Below are 13,546 nucleotides of genomic sequence, written 5' to 3' on the forward strand. Positions count from 1 at the left end.
TGTATCTTAAAACAAACCTAAGACAGGCTATGAGTGAAAGGAACACCAGATGCAGTCAGAACAAGAACTGGGAATCTGATCCTGAAAAAAGCCTGAATGGAGAATTTTTCCCATCGTCTACTGTCCATAAAGGCATGGAGTTATGAACAAAACCTGTCTTCTGTTACTTGGTTCATCCTGCATATATTCTCTGGAAACTAATAGTATTAAATCAGTATTCAACTACATTATCAGTTCCTCCTTGCAGCAAAAATTATCTGCTGGGTCCAGTTGCCAGACTTTGGCAACTGGGACAGATTCTGTACTCTTCATTTCCAAAGCCTCATCCTCCAGACAGATTTGAGAAGTGCATGTAGCTGTGCTCTTTTAAGTCCAGCAAAGGATACCAAAAGGAAAGATGGAAAGCTCCAGCAGATGGACAAGAAGTCATGGATTAGATCGCTGCAGTGAAACTCCAGTCATGCTCATGCAAACCTTGGGTGTTGGGACACTGGAGGAAGGCGTAGTAGAGCACGGGATACAGCAGCTCAATACTCATCCACCGCTCCCAGGGGAAATCACACAGACCTCATGAAGCTGACTTTACCTTCCATTACTGAATTGCACCATAGCAGAGCTCAAGATTAAATCTTAATTGGTAGCTTTAAAAAGAATGTGTAAGTCTATATTCAACAGGAGAGTCCCTTAAAAATTTATTTCAGTTAACATCTGGCTGCCATGATGATATGCTCAGAAAGGCGTGGGCATACCCGTACTCCAACTGCTGTGAGGGCAGAGGAAGTCCCCATGTTAACCTTGGAGCAGCCAGGAGAAAAAAAAAACTGCAAGAAGATACAGCAACACAGGTTATATGCCTGCTATGGACCTTGGGAGTGCTGCTGGGCTGAACACCCTCTCTAGCCCTGTTTCACATGGGTCATATTAAAACTAGCCTTGGTATTTTGAAATCATATTTTCTAACTGCCTAACAGACACCTCCCAAAGAAAAAGCAACCACCTCCTTCTTGATTGTGCACACACAGCACACGAGAGCATCCTTCAGGTGAGATGAACTGGGGGAGTGGGAAATGGGAATGAAATTAGAACATTATTGGTTGGTGGAGATGAAATAGAAGACATATCTGCAGCTTGTTGAGATGTCAAAGAACATTTGCGTACACATATAAATTTGAATTTGTCCTGGTCATTGAACAAAAAAAATTATACAATATCAAAACGTCACAATTTTCTTTTCAGAATTCTCCTCCTATTTTTTAAGTACAGCTCAGTTCCCTTTCTCTTTATACAGTGTCACAGCTTTTTGATATTAAAAATCCTAGAACAGTTCTTTAACAGCATGCAGTCTTAGAAACTACATGCAGCTCTCCATGTCATTCCTGTACCTCTTTCCAGTTTTCTCTCCTACCTTGGAACCTGATGCTGTTGTTGATTATTTCCAGTGTGTCAGCCACAGCATTGTACTCTCCCACCTTCACTTCCTTTCTTTCTGCAGAGAAACAAACAGGAGTGGTTGTTTACGGCAGTTCACATGTTCTCAATTATTTAACTGATTTTGCCTTCTTTTTCAACAGTATGTCAAAAGGAAAAGAAATATGCCTGAAGTGTATGAATTATTAAAGCAGAATGCCAGACAGCTAACATCATTAAAAGAAATATTTCCGATTCTTTAAAGAAACGCAAAGCATTTTTAAGAACTCATTTACATAATCAGGGAATTGTTGTTACTGGGCACAGATATCTCCAGCTTAAAGATCACACACTTACTTACTGGCTCACGCCGTGTAGGACATTTTGCTGGTAGAACAGAAATGGCTAAATCAAACATTCCATTCTCATTTAAACAACTAGGACATCTTGCTTAGTGAAGTATTTCCTGGGGGAGTTGTAGTGGCAGGCTCCAGCCAGTATAGAATAGACTGACTAGTTAATAGATATGCTGGGAATCTAATCTCTTATTCTGACTGGGAATTAGCAACTCATTAGTACCCTGACTGCAAAACATACTATGTTATATAATTAAAGCCAATGTGCACTTGAGCTAAAATCTTACTGTTATTCTGATCTGCTATTTTGGGACTATTGTCACATATATGGCCTTCTTGTACCTAATGGAGTAGAGGAACGCAGATACAGGAAATTAACTTGTTTGGCTGCTGCCTTGGCCGCAGTAGCTGGAACTCTGGCACACATTTGTCCCACCCTTCTGATGACATCTGGCATCAATTAATTTCTGCTATTTCTGTTGGGGTTTTCATATGGCTTAGAAGTCCAGGAACTTAGTAAATTATCACTTTTACATTTTGATCAGAGACTTATAAACCACAGGCACATGGGCTAAAGTTTTCTTTGATGAGCTGGTTCAGCAGAGACAAAAATTTCCTTTCAGGCCTCTATGTCTGGGCATGCACAACCCAATTTACATTTAAATTCTGAGATCATGACCCTATTTGTGACTCTGATTTGGGGAGCTGATGATCTTGAACTAGATGGCAAATTTGAAAAGACTGTATTTCACCCAACAGCTCCACATTAACCTTTCCTCCTTTCTCACTCAAAGTGATTGTGCCTGTTTAGCTCTGCTGAATGGAGCAGCTAGCCTCATTTTAGTAAAATCTACAGGCTGATTAATACTCATCTGAAAGCTCAGAGGAGGCAAAAGTTTTCCTTACGTAAACGACACTTATTGTTAAAATTGTTTACACAGAATTGTAGACTGGGCTGCAAATGTGGCAGAGTTGCCTAGGCATTTGCTATACCCCCATCAAAAGCTGGAGTTTGCAGTTCTGAAAACTGATTTGCCTTTCACATGAACATGATCCACTTGTGGGGCTAAGACTAAGTTTGGAATAAAAGCACAATCCCCTGGTCACCAGCAGCAGTTTCACAAAGCCCATCCACACAGCATTATGTACTCTTAGGAGTAAATATAAGTTTATACTTTCTGTCACCGGCTGAAAATTCCCTGTGAAATAGACATATGCATAAATCCTTGACAGTCTTAAACAATAAAATCTTTCCAATAGTCATCTAAAAGCTAAAATGGTTACTGCTAAAAACTGAACCAATTCACTTCCATCTGTATTTGTAGCATGACAGCTATTACCTGTAGATCTAAAACATCAAAACACAACCTAGAGAGGAGACAAACAGCAGGATGCATACCAGCATACAATTTGCACATTAGATGCCAGATAGTCCACAGCATCTATTTATACCAAATGGGGAGGACACGCACCTTGGTGTTGGTCTAGCCACAACTTTACAGCAACAGGCTAAAACCTGACAGCTCTGATGAACAACGAAGAGAAAAGTGTAATTGCTCCACAAACATTTCTGTATGGAGCGGTTACTGGGACTAGCTTAGATGTGAGAAGCACAAAATAGGTGGGGAAGCATATACAAAAGAGCGTAAATCTGTGGTCTACTGATGAAGGTACTGCAATTGAGACACTTTTTCTGGGATTGCTTCATGTGACATACAATGCCATTCCCTTTCAACATTCATAAATTCTTACACAGCTTCCTTTACAGATGAAGTTACACTGAGAATGTGCCTGTGATGGCAACTGCAATGTAGTGCAATATAGATGAGGTAGCCTACAACTAACTAGCCTGGGTAACAGGAGCCAGCCCTTGTAGGAATGGAGCCCGGTAAAGCTATTTGGAGAAACAAACTTCCACGGCAGACTGAGCTGAAGAGCGAGACTCTTTTGGACTTAGAAACCCAAGAGTGTGGGAAAAAAAAGATGTTTAGTACCTAGGAAGCACCTTATCAGTGCCTTGCCCCTTACAAATGGGAAAGGACAGTTCACAGAGCGCATGTCCAGGTTTACTGAGGTCAAGAAAAGCCATAAATATATTTGATATCTTAAAGTAGTTACAGTTGTGGAAAGTAGTCTATGAGGGAAATAAACCATATTTTTATTGAGAGGAAGGATATACTATCCATATCATAGTATGATTACAGGGGTGCTGACGGGGAGACACAAATAGTCTTTGGGCTCTTTTGTACTCCCAGCAAGGAGTACAACTACAGCTGTTGGTTTTTCAGTTCCCCAAGCACAAGTGATGATCAGTGACAATGTCACCTCCAAATGTTAATTAAAGGAAGCAAGGAGGCAGCAGTATGGCTCTCTGCTCTCTTGCACAGGCAGCATAGCTAAGGGTGGGACTGCAGGCTCTACTTTTCTATATGCCATTCCCTTGAGTTCGCTTTGGAAATTCTGAACTATTCAAGTCAGTATACTGTTTGTATGATGTAGCTCATATCCGTCAAAATCTCTGTGTGTTCAGCAACAAAAGGACAGGAGGAAGTGCAACTCCTTCAAATAAATACACCAACAAAGTGCTTTACACAATATCCAGAATATAGTGCTGGCTGCTTTCTGTAGTGCTTTCATTATTTTTAACATGATCTTTCCATACTCATGATGGAGAGATTGTATTGAAACCCCTCTGCTCAGATTAAAACGGGGAAGAAAAATACAAGGGAAAATATATTTGTTTTGTGAGATAATGTTTGTCCGTACCATGACAGAAGCGGTGTGATTTTAGAACTTGAATCTGTAGCTCTTCTTTCACACAGGAACAGAAAAGTACAATAACTAACCAACCCAAACAAAACTGGCCTAGGAATATGTCACTGAAAATTATGCCTATCTAACAGAATTATAAACAACTAATCCTTGTCATTAAGTAATTGTCACAGAATAGATTACTGATATGGCCAGGATGAAAGCCTGCTGCCAATAAAGAACTGAACTACTCTTATAGGTGAATTAAACTGTTTTCTTCTACATGTTTTATTACAGAATTTTATAGCCCACTTTAAGCAACTCCAGACAAATTGACACACTACTATTTAATTAATTGGGCTATATTTCACAAAGCTAATACAACAGATTTTTAATTGTATATCAGGTAGTTACACGTTCTTGTTGAACAAAAGCAAAAATAATCCTGCAACTGACATCAACTGAGTAAAACAAACTTACCAAAATGCACAACAGTGTTGTGATTGCCAGTATGACTGATAACAACTTACACTGAGAATTTTCAGATGAGACTATGCTTAGCTTCAGTTCTTTTCACTATATGACATAATTTCCATTTCCACTTCATTTTTATAAGTGTACTTATTCACACCTCATGAAGATAGTTTCTACTGAGAGATGTTTAAGGATGAGAGAAACCACTTGCAATGCATAAGAGATGGGACAGACGGATTTCCTTGTTTTCCTCTATGTAGACAATGCTGGCTAACTCCTAATGACACTAAGACTTTGTCTATATCTAAAGCTTATAGCACCTTCAAGTATGTCAGTCTGACTGAAATGGTACAAACAACCCTAGTGGTGATGCAGTTAAGCCAATATAAACATGTTTACACCAGCATAATCACCAATATAATTTATGCCTATAGTAGTAAGGGCACTCTGAAATAATACAGTATCCTATGAAGTTACAAAAATATGTATATTGATATGCGAATGCATTCACGAACGGCTACGTGTCCAGTTGATTATACCAATGTAAAAAACTGTGTCTAGCCCACCAGAACAAAGACAAATTAACAGGTCTGCCCTAACATTACCATGGTGCCCGAACCGCATGGCTGTTAATGAAAACTAAGGACCTCAAAGCTCTAAATAGCTTACCGTAGCTTGACACTACTAATACTTTGTTATGTCTGCAGCTCTTTATAAAGTTAGAGTTCCATGCAAACTACAAAGACAAACATGTGCAAGTGATGAGTATTCACCTTCCAACAAATATAAGGTAAATTTTAAAGTAAATTTAATAAACTTACTATCATCTGTTCTCCAGATAAGCTAACGGTCACTGAGGTTTCTCATCTAAGGGACACTTAGGCTATTCTCAACTTAGAAGCAGCAGAAAAAAGACATAAGCTATAGCTGAAAGCATACGCAATATCTAGGTCTTAGTTTGTCCTGAAAAAACATTCCTGCATAAGGTGCCACCTCCCTGTCTCCTCCTTGAAAAGTTTTTCAAATTTTTTTTTTATATAGCTCCTCCTGCTTCTCCACTCAGGAAATTATCACTGTACTCTCTGAAAACCTTCCTCTGACATCAGTTTAACAGTCCCTTCTCCCACTCTTTGTCAGCTGCCCCTCTTGCTTAACTCAGTGGGAGTGGTTAGACACTTAGCACATTAGAAAAACTTGCTGCATATTCAGCACTTAGCAGCCTATCTCAGGACCCAATGTTATTAAACCTTGTCCTGCAGCAGAAACGTTTCGCTCTTGCACGTTGTTCCTCATCCATGCATTGCAGCCTAACAGGACTGCTGACAGCTACAGGAAATATTTACTCATCAGATCTCAGAAGAATTTTGGAAAGTGCCCAAGTGACAGCCAACAGGCGAAGAGCATAGACCGAGCATAGACCATACACATCTGAAATGCTTAAAGATCCTTAGGAAGAGAATGACATTTCAGTTTGGAAAGACTTTCATTTCAAATTTCAAAACAATCTCCTAGTTATAAATCAAAAATCATGCCACTCACAACTACTCACACTTTCAAAGACACATCTAACCTATCTGAAAGTTCACCATTCACAAACTATTGGCAGCTCATTGACAGGTTCAGTCCAGAGACAGGCTGAAGGATGCACGGACACATTACATTATGGTGTCCTGAGGCTTGCCTTTCTCCAATTTGGCTTCTGGTCACATTCCCTTTTAAAGAGTGAATGTTTTTCTTTAGCACTTTAAACTGTCAGTCACTTAGCAATCATTTCTCACTGACAGGTCTTAGCTCTTCTTCCTCATTCCCTCTATTATCTACTGCGAAGGCTCCTGAAGAGCTCATGTGCCACACTGAATGACAGCAGTGCTGCAACCAAGGGTATTCAGAGAACAAGTCCTAGGAAAGAAGATGGGCTGAACACAAGCCGTGAAAAACCTAAGTTGGAGACTGCAAACTTATGGCAAGTCTGAGAACACTTCCCATATTTCAGCAAGTCCTGTGCAAATTCCCTGGAAGCCTCTTCTAACCTGTCTTACCTTTGTCTCACTCATTTTGAAAGCTGTTTTGAAACATAACAATCTACCGTAAAAGCTGGAAATGCTGTTGTAAATGCCTCTACATTACTGAATTAAACCAAGTGTCATGAAAGCAAATTTCCTTCAGAATAAACACAGAAACATTTCATGTTGTGGAACCTGCAGAAACTCTTAGCAAATTAATGCAATCTTAACTTTCATAATATATCCTTGTCAAACAGGACCAGGGAGCTTTTCAGTTATCACATATCAGCAATGACCAATATACGTTGAAAGTTTCCAATTTAAAAAAAAATCACAAAAGAAGCTTATAAATAGTGAATGAGCAAAGCCTTTTTCATTAATTTCTGTCCACTTGTAGGCAACCATTTCTTTGTTTAAAGACAGAAATGCTGAGATTAAGAATTACAGTTCAAATAAGGAAGAAAATGTCAGGTCAGATAGAAGATTATTCTTCAGCAGAAGCTGCCAGAAAAGAAAGAATCGAGGAAAAAAAAAATGTTACCTTTGCAAGGATTTGAATTACCACAGTTTTTACACTTGTAATTAGGATCCCAGTGCACACAACATACAGGAAAGCAGTATATATAGCAAGCGATAATTACTCTTCATAGCCACTTCTCAAGTCCTATCTTTCATTCATCCATAAAGCAAAACAGACAGAAAGGTTAAACCAGCCAAAGGCCAAAGAGTGTATGTCAGCCTTAGAGTCAGGATAAAAGCTAAGAAGTCTTAACCCTGGGCTTATTTCACTACGTTAGTAATGGTATTTAACTAACAGGAAATAGCAAGCAAGTAAGCAAGCAGCACATAAAATGACATTAAGTATCCTGAACTCATAAAAAATCTAGTTGTTTTATAGCCTGAGAAGATTTTTCCATAAAAAGTCCAAGCATCTGCATTTTTAAAAGCTTATCAAAATTAAATTTACTGATTCTTTTTAACCTTTGTTTTTATCTTCCTGATTTTACATCTGTCTCCTATTTTGCTTGTTACACTGGGTTCTAGCTCTGCATAAAAATTTAGTAATATAGTTCATGTGGATTTTTTATCTTAGGTATTTATATATTATGTATCAAAGAGCTACACAATGAAATAAAAAATAATGACTTTGAGTTTAAAACAATTACTTCTTAAAATCTGAATTGTTAACACCATCATTATACCTTTCATTCAGGAAACTGAGAAAGTTATAAACAAATATACAATAATGAAGGCAGATTATCCATGAAGTATAATGACTGGTGTGATGAAGCAAGTGTACAGAGCTTACATTAACTCTTCTAAAAAGAAGTTCCCATTTCTTAGGATGTTTAATAAATTCCTTGATAATTTGAGATGAGGTTGCATATGAGATTACACTTCTTTTTTATTTTAATACTTCTAGCATAAAATCTTAAGTGAGAATCATAATCGAATAGTATAACAACTGAAACATACGTCAGTAATTTGAATTACCTTTAACTCCATTAAGGAAGTTAACAAACATAAACAAATATTCAAAGAATAGGTACCATATGATTATATTTTAGGATACACACGTGTAATAACTGCAACATCTCAATACAGCTAAAGGTTTTCCTGTTCTAATGTTCATCCTCTTTTATGAGTTGGTTAACTTTTCAGAGAATGAAAATCCTCATCATTCTGAGAGTTTATTTGCCAAAGTAAATTATTCTTTGAGCTCATACAATACTTCAGTGTGTAAACATACATGTGTTTTTTAATATTAATATTTATCTAAACGTAACATGGTCTACAAACAAAAATGGATTTTTATTTCACTTATCATTTGGAAACACCTCTTCCTAGCAGGGTCCAAAATTGGTGTGCTTTTCCTGACTCAGAAATAGCATTGCACGTGTAAAACAACAGGCAGCCACCATGAGAAGGAGTTTTTCTCAATTATTAAATTATAGCACAGTTTTATTAATTGCTGTGTGCCTTTAAGTACCTCTACTCTCATACATTAGTCCATTTTCTACCGTGGGTGTGCTAGGAAATCAAACTGTGCAGACACACAGGCTCGGGCTGGCTTCCCGGGAGACCTCCCAGGAGCTTCCCGGGTTTGAAGGGTCGTTCAGGCAGTGACAGGTTTGGACGTGGATGGCACTGATCTGCAGAGAAGTCCCCCTGGCAGCAGCCCAGGGCCCAGCAGCAGCTCCATCTGTCAGAGTCTCTCTGGGAGAGGGACGACTGAAGCCAGGGCTGCGCAAGAGGTGGAGGTGCCAATGAGAGAGGCTGTGGCCACGTTTCGTTGTCTTTTGAGCTTGATTTCAGAGTGCTGAAATGTCAGAGACCATGAGGCACAATTCAAGATATACTGTGATACTGCACTAATTCAAAGATAAGGGACAGCAAACCATAGGACAGCAGCCTATCCATTTTGACAACCTATGAGACATCCAAAGAAACCCAAGATGACAGAGCAGTAGTGTTTCCAGCTCTCTTATCCGAGGGGAATAAATGCAATTATTATCTCTCTGGTGTCCTGGAAACTGAGTAGGCACAGTGTGCACTATCAGGAGAGTCTGGCAGAAGAAGCATTTGAATCATTATCAAATTACTAGAGAATGTTTTTTTAGTTAACCCAAAAGTTATTCATGAAGTTAAGTCAAATTCACCAAGTGGTGTTATTTATCTAGGGAAGAAAACACTGGGAATAACAGTGCTGTCAGTCTCTTCTGACTCACCAGGTTAAGGTTAAGCTGTAGCCCAAAAATGCAAGACACCCAAGGCAGTAGCTTAATCCTGGCTTCCATTATTTGTATCTGCTGGCCCAGCATTTAAGTTTTCCATACAAACCTGACAGAAGATGTGTCTGGCCACCACCAGGGGATGTCCTGAGAGGAGATACAGCCCTGGGGACCTGGGCGACCCTGACTCCAGCCCAGCTGCACACTCTGGTTGAATCAGACAGGAGATCAGGGCGACCTTTTCCTCCTCCGGTATGTTTAATATTCTAGCATTTAAGTTTATTTTCTCATGGATCCCAAAAGAAGTGTTTCACTACGCTTACCTAAACACATTACTTATCTAACTGAAATTTTAAATTCAGTTCAATGTGGAGTATCACTTATTTTTTGGAGCTGAGAAGACAAATAAAACCCCAACAAATCAGTTAGAAGACCTTGGATGGTTCCCTCTTTCCCCAGAGAGGCTTTTCTTGTCAGTGTGGTGATGCACGGCACAACCGTTGACAGTAGCCCTGGTCTGTGGACAGATTCAGCTGACCTCAGCAGTGCCGCCAAGTCTCTGCCACCGTCTTTTCAGGGGCTGCTCAAGATGTACAGAACAAGATGCATGATGCCAGTCCTCCTTTTGAAGGTTGGGTGGCCCTTCGTAATTTACCTCATAACCAATCTTAAATGCATAACATGATGGATATAAAGATGTCGTCGTGTCCCCCCCCCCCCCCCCCAGAAGACGCATGCTTGGCCAGAGGACAGGAGCAGAGCAGCAGGCCAGCTATTGCATAGACATGAGGAAGAGACTGAGTGCCTCATGACAAGGTTGTTTTCCCTCCACTTAGCAAGGCATGCCTGCTTTCTGGTAATCTCACACAAAGCAGGGACAAAACAAAGGCTCCGTTATGGCACCTTTGGATGCATACCTATGATTATATGACTAAGGCCTTCCCTCGCCATCTGTCAGGGTTGTGCTTCCCCTCCCTTGGGAGGGGAGGGCTCAGCACGTGCTGAGCAGCCTCACAGCAGGCTGTGCCTGCTCTGCTCCAGCCGAGAGATCAGAAAACGAGATGCTCTGCCTTCTTTCTTAGGCACTGCATCCTTAAACTTTTTCAGAGTTAAGAGTGCATTATTTAGAGGTTGGAGTTTCACCGTTACCATGCCTGAGATGGGAGGAGAGCAGCAGCTGTTGTGTGTATTGTGAGTGTTGGATCTGAACTACTCACTATGTCCTTGAACATCTACTCTTGCCATTACACCAGGTGGCCTGTGAAAACACTGTAGCACATCGAGAGCTTTGAATATCTTCTTCATCATTCAGGGTCAAACCCAAAGGCAGAATTCCCACTGCCCTTGTCCTAAGATACAAAATAAGATAGCTGAGGCTGCACTGAACACATTTATACAAAGCTGCAAACTCTATGCTCTTTTCTATCTTGTAATTTGTATGGTAACTGCCAGGGTTTTTTCCTGTACAAAAAAGCCAGTTTTGACTCCAGACTGGCTTATTCCAGAGAGTTCATTCAGGAAGAGTAGGGGAAGTATCCAGAAAAAAATTAGAGCAACAAAGAGCCCACTTGTGTAATAACCTGCAAGTGACCCCTCGCCACCATATAGGGGAGACTATAAAAGCACCCAAGTAGTGATATGCCCCTAGATCACTCTTCCAGGTTCCAGTGCTGAGATGAACAAGAGAGCCGTCACTCAAAGAGCCATTGAAAGCCACAGACATTGAGCCTTTCAGGCTCTAGCCCTCCCCTGACAATCAGCTCCCTGTGCAGAAGCCTGGCTTGAGGCTTAGAGCCACATGGGATCATAGATTGTATTTCCCTGTCCTCAGGGAGGTACACTCCCCATCAGGGACGGGCTTGTCACTGCTACATTTAGGGACAGCACACCAGGGAGTGGGAAAACAAGAAACGTTACACAAGCCCAGGATGCCCATCAGACCCAAGAATCGCATGATTCATTGATTCATAGGGTGAGAAAAGTATCTTCGAGAGTGCTACTTCCAATGTTTTTACAAGCAGAAGTGGCTGCTGGGAAATTTCTCTTCAAAGTCTGTGTTTCTTGCCTGTCTTTTTTGACCCCCAAGAGGCTACCTGAGAAGTTTGGAAAGTTTGGGGTACCCACCAGGAGGAGGGGTGCTGTGAGATCATAAGCACGTGTGAGGAACCTAGAGCCTGGGGCACTGGCCGAGGGGTGCACGTGGTGAGGCTGTGCAGCCCCGTGCCCTACGGCACTGGAAGACGTGACATCTCTGTGCAAAATACTGACAGCTAAAAGAAATGACCATGCCCTACTCAGTTCTCACAGGCTTTAAGAAACAGAACCAGGAGATGCATCCACTCACGGGAGACTGGTGAGTTTTCAAAAGGCATTTGAAAAGCATTTGAAATGTTCTGTGTACCAGCCCAGCCCGATAGGACCCTACAATGATATTTCTCACTTTATGAATTTCCATTTGACGCCCTTTTTTTTTGGATGTAAATGTAGGTGAATTTTATGTCAGGATGAGGCCAAAACAGCTTTGAAAAGTCAGATGACAGTAACAGTCAAATCAGGATTTAACCCACCCTGATACACATTTTTCATGTTGGTAGAGCTGTTTGGCCTCCTCCAGTTACTACCAGTACATTTTAGCAGGATGCATTCTAGTCTTAAACTTCAAAATTTATCACCACTACTATTTCTTTATTTTTCCTTTTAAAGTCTAGTGGTGTTAAAACTTACATGAAAAAACCAATAATATTTGCAAAAAAAAGCTCATTCAGGAAACTATTTTGGTTTGGTTAGATATTTTTTTTAACCTGTAAGCTGATCTGGTATTCAAGAGGAATGAAACTGGAACACTCCAACTGGAACTTGTTTAAAGTCAAAGTTCCAGAGAAATAACTCCCTTTTCCTGCTATTTCAGTGAACCTCCGCTTGCTTTAACTTGTTTCTAGTAATCTCTTTGTATTACTAATTCACTGGAAAAAAAAGAAAGGAGGAAAAAGAGCCAACAGTAATCTCCCCTTAGTACTAATTAGGAACGACACGTATTTTACTAAGAGCAAAGGAAGTGGTTTAGAAGACTGATTAAGATACAAAGAAGAGTTTTGAAGTGATAGTCCCTGATTTTATCTTTAATTATTGCTTCATTGCTTTAATAATTTTCCTAAAATATGGTATGCTTCATTGTTGTGCTGTTTAATTCTAAATTCTGACTTATTTTTCGTTTTATTTCTTCACCTGGAATTTGAATAGCTACAGAAAACAGGCCTGCATTAAGAGACAAAACCTCCCATGGAAAGCTACAGCCATTAAATTATAATTACTCTAAATAATAAAGGATTTAATAATTAATATAGACCAGTTATATAATACACCTGACAGACAGCTCTGGAATAAACTTGCCTGGCAAAGCACAGCCAGATCACACAAGCATTTATGCATAAGCACAGTTTTGGTTTTGTGCATAATATTAAATACACTCATCTAAGAGTTTCCAGAATCAAAACTGATATTTTAGGTACTGAGAGAAAACAGCCTGATAAAACACTCATAGTTTGAAAGAATCTATTCTGCCCAGAAAATTGACAGCACACAGCAATGATGATTTTAGTTTGAACATTAACTTGTTACAAGAGGACAGGATTTATGCCTGTAGCAATGAAATATAATATAAGGCAAAAATCCTTGAAAAGCTGATTAAAACTAGAAAAGCAGAAGTATGCATTTTTTCTCATGTATCACTGTACTGCAGTATGACAGTGAAGAACGGTAGAGGCTTTACAATTGGCTGGGCATAAAAGACTAGATTAAATAACCTCTAGAGATGCACAAAACT

General features: G+C 39.8%; 1 protein-coding gene across 1 annotated transcript in view; it reads right to left on the reverse strand.

Moving 5' to 3' along the window:
- Nucleotides 1-13,546, reverse strand: part of GABBR2 (gamma-aminobutyric acid type B receptor subunit 2) — a 491,815-nt gene that overhangs the window by 170,482 nt on the left and 307,787 nt on the right. The window contains exon 9 of the mRNA XM_072851328.1: nucleotides 1,406-1,486. Coding sequence (XP_072707429.1) covers nucleotides 1,406-1,486 — 81 coding nt within the window. The remainder of the gene's footprint in view (nucleotides 1-1,405; nucleotides 1,487-13,546) is intronic.

The sequence above is a fragment of the Ciconia boyciana genome, chromosome 2 (assembly GCF_034638445.1).
Source record: "Ciconia boyciana chromosome 2, ASM3463844v1, whole genome shotgun sequence".
NCBI classification, from domain to species: domain Eukaryota; kingdom Metazoa; phylum Chordata; class Aves; order Ciconiiformes; family Ciconiidae; genus Ciconia; species Ciconia boyciana.